The 17,515-nt window shown below is 48.3% G+C and overlaps 1 protein-coding gene across 3 annotated transcripts; it reads left to right on the forward strand.

Annotated features, from left to right (window-relative positions):
• The first annotated feature begins 1,444 nt into the window (after window positions 1-1,444).
• Window positions 1,445-17,293, forward strand: USP11 (ubiquitin specific peptidase 11). Of its 3 annotated transcripts, none has more exons than XM_054470973.2 (21): window positions 1,445-2,143; window positions 7,976-8,085; window positions 8,257-8,387; window positions 8,700-8,817; window positions 9,215-9,360; window positions 9,502-9,563; window positions 9,689-9,791; window positions 10,190-10,363; window positions 10,454-10,612; window positions 10,996-11,220; window positions 11,353-11,436; window positions 11,541-11,635; window positions 12,321-12,527; window positions 13,430-13,482; window positions 13,598-13,840; window positions 13,932-14,002; window positions 14,286-14,398; window positions 15,996-16,145; window positions 16,253-16,368; window positions 16,560-16,648; window positions 16,742-17,293. In XM_054470973.2, the coding sequence occupies exons 1-21, from the start codon at window positions 1,839-1,841 to the stop codon at window positions 16,877-16,879; spliced, it is 2,892 nt and encodes a 963-aa protein (XP_054326948.1). In that variant the 5' UTR covers window positions 1,445-1,838; the 3' UTR covers window positions 16,880-17,293. The 3 variants fall into 3 exon arrangements, with proteins under 3 accessions (XP_054326948.1, XP_054326949.1, XP_054326950.1); XM_054470974.2 differs by having other exon boundaries at window positions 1,909-2,143; window positions 13,601-13,840; XM_054470975.2 differs by lacking the exon at window positions 1,445-2,143 and adding an exon at window positions 2,321-2,457.
• Window positions 17,294-17,515: the final 222 nt, after the last annotated feature.

The raw sequence follows: 17,515 nt of genomic DNA on the forward strand, positions 1-17,515 counted from the left end.
CCAAAGTGCTGGGATTACAGGCGTGAGCCACCAAGCCCGGCCTCTACTGTGTCTTTCTAAGCACTTTAGTGCTAAGCCTCATGGTGCCATGATGACTGCCATGTCCCCAGAGATGGAAAAGCAAGCAGGGAAGACAGAACACCTTCCTTACCTGTGTTCTTTTAACGGCTTGAACTTCCACAAGCTCCTCAGCAGACTTCCTGTGCCATTTCTTGGCTAGAATCAGATGACATGGCCACTTCTGGCAGCAAGGGAGGATGGGAAAAGGAGGGCCTTGCAAAGGGGGACAGGATTGCCAGGCTGGATTTAAAAGGTCTAGAATTCACCCAACTGCTCTGGGAAGTGGTAGGGTCACTGGTGTGGGCAGAGGTTGGCCTCTGGAAGGTGGAAAAAAAAAACGGTCTAGGGCTGGGAAAGGAGGTCTCTTGGATTTACCTGGCTGCCCAGATAAATGGGGAGGGGGAGTCTGCAGAGGGGCAATGGGGAGAATCAATTCAGAGAATCTGACAAGATTCAACTGGGCTTAAAGAGCAGCTATCTGCCATGTGTCTGACTCAACTCAAATGCCACTTTCTTTGGGGACCCTTAAGGGAAAGGCCTGCTCCCTTTCCTCACCCAGAGCTTACACAACTGAGTTTGTGACCCCCCATCTATGCCAGGTCTGGGCTGGGGGCTGGAATCACAGTAATAAAGACACAATCTCTGCCCCGCAGAGGTTAACTGAAAATAGGTAAATTATGAGATTGTGAGGGGGAAGGAGGTTCGAAATTAAAGTCATCATCAACGGGGCTGGCAGACCCGGCAGAGGAAAGAATAGCATAGCCTAGAGCAGTGGTTCTCAACCAGAGACATTTTTCCCCCAAAGGACATTTGGTAATGTCTGGAGACACTTGGTTGTCCTGAGGGGTACTACTTGGTATCTAGTAGGTAGAGGCCAGGGATGCTGCTACACATCCTGCAATGCCCACAACAAAGAAATGACAGTGCTGAGGTTGAGAGACCCTGGCCTAGTGCAAGGGTTCTCAAACTTTGGGTCTCGGGATTCCTTTATGTTCTTAAAAGTTTAAGACATTCAAAAGAGTTTTTGCTTATGTCATATAGCCTCTGGATTCAGAAGCCTCTGGATAATCACACTGTACACCCCTGAGAGAATGAGAGTGAAAAAGTATTGTGAAAATAGTTTTCATTTTGTGAAACCCCAAGAGGATTTTTGGACCGGTAGACAGGCTGGGACCACTGGGACCACACGGTTGGAGAACGTTTGGCCTGGTGTTTAAGGTCACAGCTCTGGAACCAGATTTCTCAAGTTTAAACTGCAGCTCCACCACTGATTAGCTGAGGGACGTTTCTGGTACTCAGCGTCCCCATTGTTACCCATGAGTGACAAGGACAGTACCTGCTGCCTGAGGCTACTATTTTAGTCCAATAAAGCACTTAAACTGGGCGGACAGTTAGTTTAGTTATGATTGCTATGACTCCAACAAACATAGGGCCTGGGGCTAACTTGTCTTCAGCACCTTGTCTAGTGAATAAATCTAGTTCAGGAAGAGAAACAATAGCCCGCAGGCCTCGGTGGGTCTCTGGAGGTGGAAACCTCTTTTGCATTGGGTTTTGATGGCACAATGAAGGGCATTCTGATCAGGCTAACAAAAACGCTGCTCACAGGGTAGGAGTCCTAGCCCACCTCGGGAACCTCAGCCTCCACTTTCCATGCCACCTGTGCCCTAAGTCTACAGGGCGTTAGGACCCCACAAGGCACTTTTGTCTTTCTTGGTTCCCCCTGAAGATTTTACCCCACCTAGCCCTTCGACGCGTCTGTGCGCGGGGCCATTTCCAATATGGCAGTAGCCCCGCGACTGTTTGGGGGGCTCTGCTTCCGTTTCCGGGACCAGAATCCGGAAGTGGCTGTTGAGGGGCGTCTTCCAATCTCGCACAGCTGCGTTGGCTGTAGAGGAGAACGGACGGCGATGGCGACGGTCGCAGCAAATCCAGCTGCTGCGGCGGCGGCTGTGGCGGCGGCAGCGGCGGTGGCTGAGGATAAAGAGCCACAGCACGAGGAACTGCCAGGCCTGGACAGCCAGTGGCGCCAGATAGAAAACGGCGAGAGTGGTCGAGAACGTCCACTGCGGGCCGGCGAAAGCTGGTGAGGCTGGGCTGCGGTGGAGCCTCGGCAGAGGGGACGGTGGGGGGCATTGACAACCGCTGGGGATTCGGCGGCCGACGGCCGCGGGAAAGCTGCTGCGGGGTGCGGGGGCGGGGGAGTGGCCGGCGGGACAGCGGGCTAAAGGGGCGGGGAAGTGCCTTTGAATGAATCGCAACGCTGGAAAAGGGGCGGGGCCTGTGTGGTGCAGTCTGACGCCTGAGAACAAAATGGGGTTTGTTGTGATGAGACCAGTTTCGGTCCTGGAGGTGGGGCCGGGCCTGCGTAGTGAAACTGCGTAGGAACCTGGGAAGAAGGTGGGTTCTGCGACATAAGGCGGGGGCGCGGCCTGCGCTGCGTAATGCAACTTTTGGGGGCGAGGAGCGGTCTCCGATTGCTCCGGGGCGGCTGGGAACGAGGCGAGCTTTGTGACGTCAGCAGAAGAGCGGGATGGAGCCGAACGGTCGGAGGGAGGGAGCGGGGACCTCCGTGGGGGAGGGGGGAGGAGCCTGGAGCCTGGGAACGAGGTTAGGTTGGTGACGTGAGCCGAGGGGTGTGCTCTGAGGCCGAGGGACGACAGTGGAGGGGAGGTGGTGCCTATGAGGCAGAAAATGGCGCCTGCGAATAAGCAAAGTTTATGACGCGCAGTGGTTTTTGATTCTGGCGGAAGCCTTCCCGAGTCGAGAGAACGTGCAGGTGATTAGCACCGGAGGGGCCTTCCATGTTTAATTGGTTTTCTGTTTTGGTACTGTTTTGTTTTTAGAATAAAGAAAAAGTCGTTTTTTTAAAAAACGAGAATTTTGATAAATCGGCTTGTTTTACTGATTTCTAGCTAAACAGTGCTTCTTGAAATTTACTGCTTCTGGGTTCATTTTATTTCTCGCCGAGTTGCATCTCGTTTTTTAATTGTGAAATACGTAAGACTTAAAAAGATTATATAAAACATTTACGCAGCCCAGATTGACGGACATCCTATTAAAATAAACGGCCTACACTCTTCAAAAATGTCAGGATCATGAAAGACAAAGGCTGAAGAACTGTTCCAGATTGAAGGAATTAATGCGATTTAACGAGTCATGATAACTAAATGCAACATGTGATCCTCGATTGGATCCTGGAACAGAAAAAAATAAATTATTTTAAAAATAAATTTTTTATCATAAGATTATTTTTGTCTCTTTTACTGTAAAAGGCAATGGAAACGTCGGTGAAATTTTATTAAAGTGGGTAGATACTAGTACTACTAATTTCTTAATTGTGATCATTGTGGCTATGAAAAATAATATCCTTGTTTATAGGAAATACTGAAAAATTTAGGGATAAGAACGCATCGTGTAAGCAGTTTATTCTCAAATGCCTGAAAAATTAGCATATATAAACGTATATATGGCGAGGGGAAAGGGGAAATTGGGGAGATGTTGGTCAAAGGATACATTTCAGTTAGACAAGAAAAATAAGTTCAGATCTATTGTACAACTATAGTTAATAAATTCATTGTATACTTGAAAATTGCTGAGAGAAGATTTTACATGTTCTACCACCCCCCAAAAAATTGATAAGTATGTGACGTAATGGATGTGTTAATTGCCTTGACTTAGTAATTCCACAATGTATACATAAGTCAAAACTTTATGCTGTACACTCTAAATATATACAATTTTTGTCCATTTTAAAATAAATAAAAATACCAAAAAAATGCATGTAAAGAAACAACGATTGAGCAAATGAGTAAAATATTAGATTTGGAGAATCTGGATGAAGGACATATGGGGATTCTCTGTATTATTTTTGCCATTTTTCTCAATCTATTTCAAAGTTTAAAAATGAAATAATAAATAAAAACGTGTGAATTCACCATCCATGTTAAGATTCAGAACACTGTCTTAAGAAATCCTTCTGTGCCCCTCCCAGATGGAAATTCCCCTCCTTGCTCCATGGGAAACTTATCCTGAATTTTGAGTTAACAGTCTCTTCCTTTTCTTTAATGTTTTACCACAACTGTATGCATCCCTAAGTGGTATGTATTGTCTAAGCTTTCACTTTATACATATATGGAATACAAGTATATAAAATTCTCCTGGATGCATACTGTGAGCCCTTCTCTTCGCATCGGGTAATACATGGTATCCACATGGCATCATTGGTGATGTTAACCTTGATCACTTGGTTATGGTAGTGTTGGCCAGCTTTCTCAACTGTAAAGGTACTATTTTCCTCTTTACATACGCAGTAATTATTTTTAAAACGTGTATCATGTCCAGCCATTCCTCAAAATACTCTTAACAGCTTCCCATCTCTTACAGCGTAGATGCTAAAATCCTTACAATGAATTGCAAGCCTTTATGAAGCTGGTCTCCTGCTTGCATTCTGATGTCTTCCCATATCTCTCCTCTGATTACGCACTCCCTCCCTGTCTCCATCCAGGCCGGCCATATTGGACTCTTGCTGTTCCTCAAACACATTTAACCTTAGGGCTTTTTCGAGTGAGGTTTACCCACTACAGAGTTCTTTAATAACCACACCAGTGAAATGTGTATCTCTGTTACTGGGGAGATGAGTTGAGATTTTCCAAATCAGGAATACAAACCCAAGCCGTGTTTTTCTGCCATTACGTCACACCTTTCCAGCAAAAAAAAGCCTCATTTCATCCTGAGAATAAACAAAATAACCACAGTGTTTTATAACCCATTTGAAGATGTTCAAAAGGGCCTTGAAGCTTTGGTCCTTGCCTCTTCCTACCTTTGTAGCCTTGTGATTGTGTCACTGGTAGATAGGACATGACATCCTGTCATCCTTGATAATACCCTTTAAAATTACCCCACCAGTACTGGGTTTTCTTTTGGGATGATGAAATATTTTGGAACTAGGGAGAGGTTGTGGTTGTACAACATTGTGAATGTTCTAAATGCCACTGAATTGTTCACTTTAAGATGGTTAATGTTAATGTTATGTGAATTTCACCTCATTAAAAAAATTACCACACCAGTGTTGGTTCAGTATTGAAGCCGGTTTTTGTCTGCTGTCATGGGTATTATCATGAAGCATTTTTGCTAAACACTTTGTTAATGCTTCTCTATTGAGTAAGAGCAAAGCATCTCAAGGTTCTTTATTGCTGTCCATTTTCCATTTTACAGGGGTTTGCTGAAGTGGCCAGGATATATGTGTTTATAAAGCATTTTGAAGTCATGGACTAACCCCAAATCATATATCTTGTATCAGTATTAATATTTGCACCTTCTGTCTTTTGTCAGCTGGCAGATTTGGGTGAGGGTAGTTAACTAATTTGGTCATCGCAACTGATTTAATTTCTGGGAGAAGGTTATATTTTAAGGCAAATTCAAATCTGTAATAATATAGCCTCCTTGGAAATTTTCACTTTTTCCTTTTGTGGGATGAACCATCTTCAAACACAAATCAGACACAAGAGAAAACTAGAAGACAGAAAATAAAGAATTGTTTAGTAACTTTTTTCCATAAGCACATATTTCATATCATTTCAACAAATTTGAGGAAGCACGAATAAACCTAAGTGACTTTAGCAAGATCAGTTGTACCTGTATATACTGGCAGCAAGAAACTAGAAAATTAAATTTTATAATACCATTTATGATAGCATCCAAAAAAATTGAATACCCAGCTGTAAATATAATAATTTGGGTGTTATTGATACAGACCATGACACCTTTGTTGTGACTGCCACCTGGCCTGACAGATTGTGAGACATCCTGATTTCAGAGATGTTACAATGATTTTTTTAAAGTGTCTTTGACTTGAAGCAATATGGTAATATTCTGTGAAAAATTATGTGAAACGTGAGTCTTCTATGAAATCTATAGAAATTCAGCCTGTAACCAGGTCTGGAAGTTTTGCTTACCACTCTACAGCGTGATTTTCATGTTATTTTTTGTTCAAAATCTGCTCTTAAAAAGAAGTTGAGCAGTGCCTACCTTTGCATTGGAAGGTACTGTTAACTATAGCTTTATTGAACAAATTAACTTCATAGACTGGCTATGGAGGCAAGTAAAGCCACAAAGGGTGGATGGTGGTGTGTGCGGTGCAGGGTTGGGTCTGAGCATTGAGCCACCGGCACAGAAGGGTTTGTTTCCCTGGTGTGAGTGATATGGGGCAGGGTCTGTGGGGGTCAGTGCAGCAAAAAAACAAAACCAACAAAAAACCCACAGAAATGTTTGCCTATCTAGGTGACTTGTGACTATTCCAAGATTTGTCTGTCCCTCCATCCTCCCACCTCTCTGATCCTTTCATGAACAAGGGAAAGTTGACATTTTAAAGAATCACATTGATGAGGTTAAATTGAGAGAATCGCTTGAACCCGGGAGGCAGAGGTCGCAGTGAGCTGAGATTGTGCCACTGCACTCCAGCCTGGGCGACAGAGCAATACTCTGTCTCAAAAAATGATAATAATAATAATGAGGTTAAATTGCTTGAAAACCAACCAGTATAATGTTATGTGCATTTCATCAAATTTGGTTATTTTTTAAAAAGCATTTATTTGAGGCTGCTCAATATTTGGGATAGCCTTTTATGTGTCAGAAATGCCACAGCAGAACAGGTGTGTGTGTATGTGTGTGTGTGTGTGTTTAGGCAGGAGGAGGTTTATGTCTGAGAGCTTTTATGTCCAAGTCCTGAAGTCCAAGCTGTCAGAACAATGACAGCTAAAATTCATTTAGCACTTATTATATGTCAAGTATTTTCCAAACTTCAGGATTTCTCACAAAGGCAGATTTCAATATAGTTCTAAATGGTTATCCTTGTAATACATATAAGTTTCACCTTTAAAAGAGGGCTAGTTGAACTGTATACTGAAAAACGGTTGATGGTAAGTTTTATGTTACGTGTTTTTATCACAGTTTTTAAGAGAACCATAAGCTCAGGAATTTACTATAAAGCCAAAGTAAATTCTAAATTAAAAAATGATGAACAATAGCAATATGCAGTTCTTTTTTTTTTTTGAGACGGAGTCTCACTCTGTCACACAGGCTGGAGTGCAGTGGTGCAATCTCGGCTCACTGCAACCTCTGCCTCCAGGGTTCAAGTGATTCTCATGCCTCTGCCTCCCAAGTAGCTGGGATTACAGGCACGTGCCACCACACCTGGCTAATTTGTTGTATTTTTAGTAGAGACGGTTTCACCATGTCGGCCAGGCTGGTCTTGAACTGCTGACCTCAGGTGATCCACCCGCCTCAACCTCCCAAAGTGCTGGGATTACTGGCGTGAGCCACTGTGCCCGGTCTTTTTTTTTTTTTTTTTTTTTTTCCTCAGTATGCAGTTTTTGAAGGAAAACCTTATGATTCTTTTTAGCATTTTGAATTCTTTGCTCCTTTTAAAAGCAGATTTTTCACCATTTATCAAATCTAGTTCTTAGCTGAAGAATTATGCTTCCATTGATATATCCTTTAGAAACAAACACGTAATGAATGGCTAAAGCCTTATAAAATTAGCTGCAGATGGCAGATATCTTGAGCCTAGCTTAACTGGGTTATCCCACAGACTAATTCAAATGAATTATCTTTTATTCTATAATAAAACCTCATGTTTCCTAGCACTATAAGTATGGATTTTCTGTTGGTTTGTTTGCCATTGTTGAGCACATTTTCTGTTTTTAATCAGATTTCTTTTTTAATACTAAGAAGTTATCTAACATACAAATCTGAGTTTCGCGGAATAAATTTTGCTTCTAATTTATTTTTATATGATGCTGAAACTTTTTGTCTTAAATTATAATGTGTCAATACTTTCAGTCTGATGGGCATGGGAAGTTGTATAGCTAACCCTCAGCTACCCATGTAACACCCTTGTTACCTGTCTGGGCCCCAGGTTCCTTGTGGAGAAGCACTGGTATAAGCAGTGGGAGGCATACGTGCAGGGAGGGGACCAGGACTCCAGCACCTTCCCTGGCTGCATCAACAATGCCACACTCTTTCAAGGTACAAGGCCTCTGCCTCCTTCTCACCCTAGCCCTGGAGTTCTTGTCCCTTCCGTCCCTACAGATGATCATAAGCCCATTCTGTGTACTAGGTCACTGGTGGGGTGGCCAGAGTTATTCGTCAGTTTCCTTTGCTGATTCTTCCTCTGCCACCTCCACCCCCACCCCACAGATGAGATAAACTGGCGCCTCAAGGAGGGACTGGTGGAAGGCGAGGATTATGTGCTGCTCCCAGCAGCTGCTTGGCATGACATGGTCAGCTGGTATGGTCTAGAGCATGGCCAGCCACCCATTGAACGCAAGGTATAGTGGATGGGGAGGGTGCATGGCGGGGAGTGCATAGTAAGAAAGCCTTGTAGGCCCAGCATGGGTCCAGATCCATGTATGCTGGGTAAGTATACATATGTCTGCTCTCTTCCCCCTCCTAGCTCATCATACAGGTATCTTTGTGTGTCTGCTGTGTGTGTTCCCCTGTGTGGCTCCCTTTACAGATCATTGTATATGTGTGTTTGTATGCTATGTGTGTAAGGCAGAGTGTGTGCTCCTCTCGTTTTAGAGGTCATAGCGCCATGTCTGTGTGAGTACACCTGTGTCTGCACCCCTCTACCTTTACAGGTCATAGAGCTGCCCAACATCCAGAAGGTCGAAGTGTACCCAGTAGAACTGCTGCTTGTCCGGCACAATGATTTGGGCAAATCTCACACTGTTCAGTTCAGCCATACCGATTCTATTGGTGAGTCTAAGGGTCACGCGATGGGTTGGTGTTCCTAGCTACTAGTCCCAACTCAGTGACTTGAGGATGCATAGGGTTAAGCTGTAGCTGACTGAGAAGGCACTGGTCAGACTTTGGAAGACCCAGAAGGCATTGGCTAAGTTGGGTGGAGGCACTGAGGGGGTCTACTAGAGCCCTGAGGGTATGTGAGCTACATTCCAGTGGCTTACATGGTGTGGCAGAGGATATTTGCTGGAGATCTCCAGCCTGGAGTGTGGGCCAGTCATTTGGAGATTGATTGAGGACACAGGTATTGGCCAAGCATGTAAGGTCCGTAGGGATGAGTCAGGTGTGCCCAGATGGATCGATCATTTTGGGTCTCACAAAGATTTTGAATGTACTCCATCACCCCGCACAGGCCTAGTATTGCGCACAGCTCGGGAGCGGTTTCTGGTGGAGCCCCAGGAAGACACGCGGCTTTGGGCCAAGAACTCAGAAGGCTCTTTGGATAGGTTGTATGACACACACATCACGGTTCTCGATGCGGCCCTTGAGACTGGGCAGGTAAGGGTGGGGAGGGCTTTTCTGTTCAGGTGGACTGGCAGATAGACTCACCGGGCAGTACTCAGGTTGGGGGAAATGAAGGCTAGGTACCCATAATGTCCTCCATTAATACCTTTCCTTCTTTCTCTTTCTCCAACCCAGTTGATCATCATGGAGACCCGCAAGAAAGATGGCACTTGGCCCAGCGCACAGCTACATGTCATGTGAGCCCTTGGGGTATCTGGTCCAGAGCGGGGGCGTCCCATAGTAGGCAAAATGATTTAGCCCATGAGCACATTGCACCCCCATGCAGCAGGCCCTCAGCTGACAGTTTCTCATCTAACCCCAGGAACAACAACATGTCGGAAGAGGATGAGGACTTCAAGGGCCAGCCAGGCATCTGTGGCCTCACCAATCTGGGCAACACGTGCTTCATGAACTCGGCCCTGCAGGTTGGGCCATTATAGTTGTGTCTGGCACAGCCACGGGGTTGGGCTTCAAGAGCTGAGGATTTGGGACAGAGCTGGGGTCCTGAGGGGACTACAGGGCAAGGGGTCAGGATGAAAGCTGAAGCCCCACAAGTCTGAAGTGACACGCCCATGTTCATTCCTGAACTATCAGCTTCTTCTCTCAGCTTGCCCTCGTTTTCCCTCTTCTCTTCCCTGTTCCCACATTCTTCCTTCTCGTGAAATCCTAATGCCTTCTCTCCCCTACTCTCCTGCTCCTCTCTCCTCCCTTCCCCTTCTCTCTCGTTTTCCTCTGTCTTTCCTCCTGGCTTCTTTCTGTTTATCCTCACTTTGAACCTTCTGTCTCCCCTCTGCCTCATTCACCTGGTCTCTGGCCTCTGCAGTGCCTCAGCAATGTGCCACAGCTCACCGAGTACTTCCTCAACAACTGCTACCTGGAGGAGCTCAACTTCCGCAACCCACTGGGCATGAAGGGTGAGATCGCAGAGGCCTATGCAGACCTGGTGAAGCAGGCGTGGTCTGGCCACCACCGCTCCATTGTGCCACATGTGTTCAAGGTGTGACTCAACCCTGGGCACCCCCGACCCCCTATGTCTCTTGGCTCTCCTAACTCCCTCTCACTCTGATGACCCTGCCCATCTTCTTAGAACAAGGTTGGCCATTTTGCGTCCCAATTTCTGGGCTACCAGCAGCATGACTCTCAGGAGCTGCTGTCATTCCTCCTGGACGGGCTGCATGAGGACCTTAATCGGGTGAAGAAGAAGGAGTATGTGGAGCTGTGCGATGCTGCTGGGCGGCCGGATCAGGTAGGCTGCCCCTGCATTCGCAGTCCCATTAACATCACCAAGGCCTCTGCCTTGGGGATTTTCTGGTCTCCCTGGGATATCTAACACGCCACCATTTTCTGTTAAGTTTCTCTACCCTGACCTCAACTCCAGCCTTACTCTTCACCTTAGTTCCAATACCATATCTGCCCCCACAGTCAACCCAGAGTAAACCCCAGCCCAGTCTCCTGCCCTAAATGACCCCCAGTCTTGACCGTGAACATAGTCTCTGTGTATCCCTAGCTGGAGCTCTGCCTCTGGACTTTAGCAGTGGCCTTCCGCTTCACCCCATTCGAATGCACCCCAAGCCATGGTTTCCTCCTACCCTGGGCAAGCCCCACCACCCACCATGACACTATCAACAGGAGGTGGCACAGGAGGCATGGCAAAACCACAAACGGCGGAACGATTCTGTGATTGTGGACACTTTCCACGGCCTCTTCAAGTCCACGCTGGTGTGTCCCGATTGTGGCAATGTATCTGTGACCTTCGACCCCTTCTGCTACCTCAGTGTTCCACTGCCTATCAGCCACAAGAGGGTCTTGGAGGTCTTCTTTATCCCCATGGATCCGCGCCGCAAGCCAGAGCAGGTGTGGGGCAGTGGGGGCCTGGGGAGATGATGATGGACACATAGAGTTTCATTAGCGGCCATAGCTCAAGGCTTCCTGCATTAACTCACCACAAGCCCTTTTGGTCTTTTGTGGATACCGTTTTTCCCTTAGCACCGGCTCGTGGTCCCCAAGAAAGGCAAGATCTCGGATCTATGTGTGGCTCTGTCCAAACACACGGGCATCTCGCCAGAGAGGGTGAGACTGCAGAAGGAGGCTGGATGGGATTCCAGGGCAAGGAGGCAGAAGGGCCTGGGGAGGCCATGCAGACTAACAGTTCCCTCTCCATATCCCATTCCTAGATGATGGTGGCTGATGTCTTCAGTCACCGCTTCTATAAGCTCTATCAGCTGCAGGAGCCTCTGAGCAGCATCTTGGACCGTGATGATATCTTCGTGTGAGTGGGGATGATGGGGAGGTGGCAGTTGCTCGGGAACTTGGTCCACTTCCTTTTGTATCGTCCTGCCTTAACCACCTTCTCTCTTCCCTGCTCTGCCTCGTTCACTGGGCACCTGCCCTGCGCAGAGCTTCAGCCACGTGCCTTGGGAGGCTAAGGCAGGAGAATCACTTGAACCTGAGAGGTTCAAGTGAGCCAAGATGACGCCACTGCACTCCAGTGTGGGCGACAGGGCTAAACTCCATCTCAAAAATAAATAAAGCCGGGCGCGGTGGGTCACGCCTGTAATCCCAGCACTTTGGGAGGCTGAAGTGGGCAGATCATGAGGTCAGGAGATCGAGACCATCCTGGCTAACACGGTGAAACCCCGTCTCTACTAAAAATACAAAAAATTGACCGGGCGTGGTGGCAGGCGCCTGTAGTCCCAGCTACTCGGGAGGCTGAGGCAGGAGAATGGCATGAACCCAGGAGGCAGAGCTTGCAGTGAGCCAAGATCGTGCCACTGCACTGCAGCCTGGGCAACAAAGCGAGACTCCGTCTCAAAAATAAATAAATAAATAAATAATAAATAAATAAAAATAAAAATGCCTTCAGGCTGTGAGGATGAGTGGGTGGGGCAGCCAGCGCAGAGTCAGGGAGTCTCTGGGGGCCCTGATCAGGTGTTCCTGCTGTCCACCCCCCACAGCTATGAGGTGTCAGGTCGCATTGAGGCCATCGAGGGCTCGAGAGAGGACATCGTGGTTCCTGTCTACCTGCGGGAGCGCACCCCTGCCCGTGACTACAACAACTCCTACTATGGCCTGATGCTTTTTGGGCACCCACTCCTGGTATCAGTGCCCCGGGACCGCTTCACCTGGGAGGGCCTGTATAATGTCCTGATGTACCGGCTCTCGTAAGTGTCCTCTTCCCCGGGGATGGGGGGCGGAGGGGTTTGAACTCCAACTTGGGTGTTTAGCTGCTTATTTGACACCTCCCCTGTAACAAACAAAAGACAGTCCAAACTTAACATGGCCATAGAAGAACTTGTAGGGTTTTTTCTTTCTCTAGACCTCTGGCTTTGCTACTGCCTCTCTTGGGTGCTAGGGATACAGAGATGAACAAGATGCACAAAACACACAACTTCATCTTGTCTTCAGTTGTCTCTCCTGGAGACCATTGTCCCTCCTGGGAGAGTCTTGGTTTTTTGTCTTTTTGCTGACAAATTTTCATTTTGCCTAAAATCTAGAGTCTTTACCGTGGCACACAAAGCATTGTGTTATCAGAATTCTTCCCCCTCATCTTGCATTCAAAAGTCATTCCTCAGAGGCTTTCCCTGATGGGAAGTTACGGCCGGCATGTGTCTGTCTAGCAGTGGCTTTTTAGACTAAAAGTCCACGCTCCACACTTTTTTTTTTTTTTTTTTTTTTTTTTTGAGACGGAGTCTTGCTCTGTTACCTAGGCTGGAGTGCAGTGGCATGATCTTGGCTCACTGCAACCTCCATCTCCTGGATTCAAGCGATTCTCCTGCCTCAGCCTCTCAAATAGCTGCAATTACAGCCGTGCGCCACCATGCCCAGCTAATCACACTCCACACCTCTGACTGGGACACAAGTTCCTTCATTCTCAGGCCACTGCTGACAGCCTTGGCCTCTTCATGCATTTACGCGTCACCCCCTCAGCCCTCTCACACCTCAGATTCAGAATGGTTTACATGTGGGTCTACCAATGGCTTCCCATTATCTTAAGTAAAATCCCGGGCTCTATCCCCACTGTCCTTGTACCCCTGCCTTGGGAGTCTCCTCTGCTCTGTTGCAGACGCTACGTGACCAAACCCAACTCAGATGATGAGGACGATGGGGATGAGAAAGGTGAGGGGGCTAACAGTCAGTGGGCAAGGGCTCTGGGTTAGGTCTGACCCACATAGGTTCGTCTAGGTGTGCATTGCAGCTTAGCACTTGAGGCTCACACCTTCCCATGTCCTAGAAGATGACGAGGAGGATAAAGACGACGTACCTGGGCCCTCAACTGGGGGCAGCCTCCGAGACCCTGAGCCAGAGCAGGCTGGGCCCAGCTCTGGAGTCACGAACAGGTGCCCGTTCCTCCTGGACAATTGCCTTGGCACATCTCAGTGGCCCCCAAGGCGACGACGCAAGCAGCTGTTCACCCTGCAGACGGTGAACTCCAATGGGACCAGCGACCGCACAACCTCCCCTGAAGAAGTCCATGGTATCTCCTTTGGCTATCAGCGAGGGCTGGGGAGGCTGGAGGGGAGATTTCCTAGCAGCAGGATCCATGACCACCTCTCCCTCACCCCCAGCCCAGCCGTACATTGCTATCGACTGGGAGCCAGAGATGAAGAAGCGTTACTATGATGAGGTAGAGGCTGAGGTAAATGAGATCCCAGGGATGGGGGGTACTTTCAGCTCTTGCCCCTCAACTCTTCGTACATCTTCCCCACAACTCCTCCAGCTGGTAACAGAGCCAAGAGATCCAGGTCAAGCCTGGCCTTGGGGCCTGAACACCCACTGAGAGCTCCAGGGCCTGAGGTTCCTAGCTTCAAAGTTGGTGCTCTGACCCACTCAGTGTGTGTCTCCCCCGCTGGGCCCCCACTCCCCATTTCTCCACCTGTCCTCACACCCGGCCATCTGGCCGTCTGTTCACCCAATCCTAGGGCTACGTGAAGCATGACTGTGTCGGGTATGTGATGAAGAAGGCTCCTGTGCGGCTGCAGGAGTGCATTGAGCTCTTCACCACTGTGGAGACCCTGGAGAAGGAAAACCCCTGGTGAGGGGCCAGAGTGGGGCCTGTGTGTGGGGGTTTCATTGGATGACACTACTATATTTAGCTTTTTTTTTTTTTTGAGACAGAGTCTGGCTCCGTCACCCAGGCTGAAGTGCAGTGGCACAATCTCGGCTGACTGCAACCTCTGCCTCCCAGGATCAAGCAGTTCTCCTGCCTAAGTCTCCTGAGTAGCTGGGATTATAGGCACCCATTAACCATGCCTGGCTAATTTTTATATTTTTAGTAGAAACAGGTTTCGCCACGTTGGCCAGGCTGGTCTCGAACTCCTGACTAAAGGTGATCCACCCACCTTGGCCTTCCAAAGTGCTGGGATTACAGGCGTGAGCCACCGCACCTGGCCTATATTTAGCTCTTTAAGTATACCTTCCTCCTCCCTCCTCCATGCTCAAACCCTTCTTGCCACCCTGGCCACCAATCTCCTGAGCAGACTCCTACCCCAGAGCCTCGGCCTGTGCTGTTCCTTCTCCAGGAATGTTGTTCCCAATGATCTACAGGACTTCACTCCTTACGATGCTCAGGTCTCCGATCAAACGTGACCTCATCAGAGAGAGCTCCTCTGACTACCCTTGACTACCCTTGTTAAAAATCACCCTTCCCCACCATCCCTCTCCATCCCCTCTCTGCTCTTTTCTTCCTAGCCAAGCATTACTTTCTAGCTCAGCGATGCCACTTGATGTGATGTCTTTTATCCACTTTTGTGTTATTTGTCATCTTTGTTAGAGTCAACTCCTTGAGGGTGAAGACTTAAGTTCACTGTGTTGCTTCTACCTGTTTATAATAGTGTTGAGTGTTCAGTTGATGCTCAGTAGACACTTGCAGAATAAACAAAAAGAGAACCAAAACCACACTCCCTAGTCTCAGAAATAAGAGCAGCATGTCCGTGGAGCAGAAATGGAACAGAAATACAAAATAGTTCCAAAGGGTTAAACAAGTAGTCAATAAATACTGGTGAATGAATGAGTGACTAAAATACGAAGAGAGGAAACTAGAAGGATAGAGGTGGGCTCTAAAGTAAGACTAGCATCTCATGGAACAGAACTCAAACAAAAATAGAAAAAATAATTGAGCGCATATATAAAAGATAGTAAGCACTTGACGAGTGAGTGAAAGGATTTTAACAGGAACAGAGCAAACTAGAATACTAGACGGGCTAATAGTAAGAGCAGTGTCTCTGTGAGCCAGACATGGCACATGGGAGGAAGTACAAAGGGCACACAGTAGGTGCTCAGAAAAAGTCTGTTTTGGCTGGGCATGGTGGCTCATGCCTGTCATCCCAGCACTTTGGGAGGCCAAGACGGGTGGATCACCTGAGGTCAGGAATTCAAGGCCAGCCAGGCCAACATGGTGAAACCCTGTCTCTGCTAAAAATACACAAATTAGCAGGGCATGGTGGTGCATGCCTGTAATTCCAGCTACTCAGGAGGCTGAGGCAGGAGAATTGCTTGAACTCAGGAGGTGGAGGCTGCAGTGATCCGAGATCACGCCACTGTACTTCAGCCTGGGCAACAGAGCGATTCTCTGTCTCAAAAAAAAAAGAAAAAAGAAAAAGTCTGTTTGCTGACTCAGGCTCTGTCTGTAGGTACTGCCCCTCCTGCAAGCAGCACCAGCTGGCAACCAAGAAGCTGGACCTGTGGATGCTGCCAGAGATTCTCATCATCCACCTGAAACGCTTTTCCTACACCAAGTTCTCCCGAGAGAAGCTGGACACCCTCGTGGAGTTTCCTATCCGGTCAGGGGCCGGGGAGAGGATGGCTGGGGGAAGGCAGGGAGAGGATGGTTGGGGGAAGGCAGGGAAAGGAGGGGGTGTACCAATATTAACCCTCTCCTCACCCACAGGGACCTGGACTTTTCTGAGTTTGTCATCCAGCCACAGAATGACTCGAATCCAGAGCTGTACAAATATGACCTCATCGCGGTTTCCAACCATTATGGGGGCATGCGTGATGGACACTGTATGTGCCAGGCTGTGGGTGGGGCCTGCCCTGGGGGTTCTGGGCAGGGGGGGCGATCAGGACCTTCCCAGTGAGTGACTAGGGATGTGAGCCAGTGGTGAGGTTATCGTGGTGGGAGGAGTGACAGAGTGAATCTGGACACTTCTGAGAGGCAGGAAGGGTAGGCGAGGATAACTGTCCGTCCCTTTCAGACACAACATTTGCCTGCAACAAGGACAGCGGCCAGTGGCACTACTTTGATGACAACAGCGTCTCCCCTGTGAATGAGAATCAGATCGAGGTGTGACTTCCATCCTCCCTCCTCCCCTTCTTCCCTTCTGACTCCACCTCCCCACCCCCACAATCCACACTGACTCCTGTCCTCTCCCCACAGTCCAAGGCAGCCTATGTCCTCTTCTATCAACGCCAGGACGTGGCGCGACGCCTGCTGTCCCCGACCGGCTCATCTGGCGCCCCAGCCTCCCCTGCCTGCAGCTCCCCACCCAGCTCTGAGTTCATGGATGTTAATTGAGAGCCCTGGGTCCTGCCACAGGAAAAAAAAAAAAAAAAAAAAAAAAAAAAAAGCCCTCTCTGCAATCTCGCTTCTCGTGTCCGCCCCTCTTCTCTTATTCGTGTTAGGTGCCCCCGCCAGGCATTGCAGGCTTAGTCGTGGCTACTGTTCTCCTGTGCCGCTGCATCGCTCTCTCCCGGGAAAGAACAGGTCGTGTCTCCTCCTAGCAGTGCGCGCCCCGCCTGTGTTTGCCCTTCCAGCAGTGACCCTCCCTTCTAGTCTTTATTTATGGTCGTGCCCTTCCCTCTCCTCAGCCCGGAGTGTTCTGCGTGGGTGGTGATGGGGGTTCACCTGAACACAGAGTGTATTTTCTTATTGAGGCCCTGTACCTTCTGCTGTGTGTGTGTATATATAAAGCACCAGTCTGCTCCCCGCTCAGCAGTGTGGTTTTTTCCTCCGTGGACTTAACTAAGCACCAGTTTTGTGCCTGTGTTCTGTGTTCTTATCAAAGGCCAGATGTGTGATGGGTGCAGCTCTGAGTGGTTAGTGAGTACCAGCTGTGGGCTGGGTGCTGCTGTTCTAAGTGCTTTGAAAGCACCCTCTGTACCAGGCACGATTCCAAGCACCAATGGCATGCCCAGTTTTTTCCAAAGCATT

This window comes from Pongo pygmaeus, chromosome X, assembly GCF_028885625.2.
Source record: "Pongo pygmaeus isolate AG05252 chromosome X, NHGRI_mPonPyg2-v2.0_pri, whole genome shotgun sequence".
In the NCBI taxonomy this organism is placed as follows: domain Eukaryota; kingdom Metazoa; phylum Chordata; class Mammalia; order Primates; family Hominidae; genus Pongo; species Pongo pygmaeus.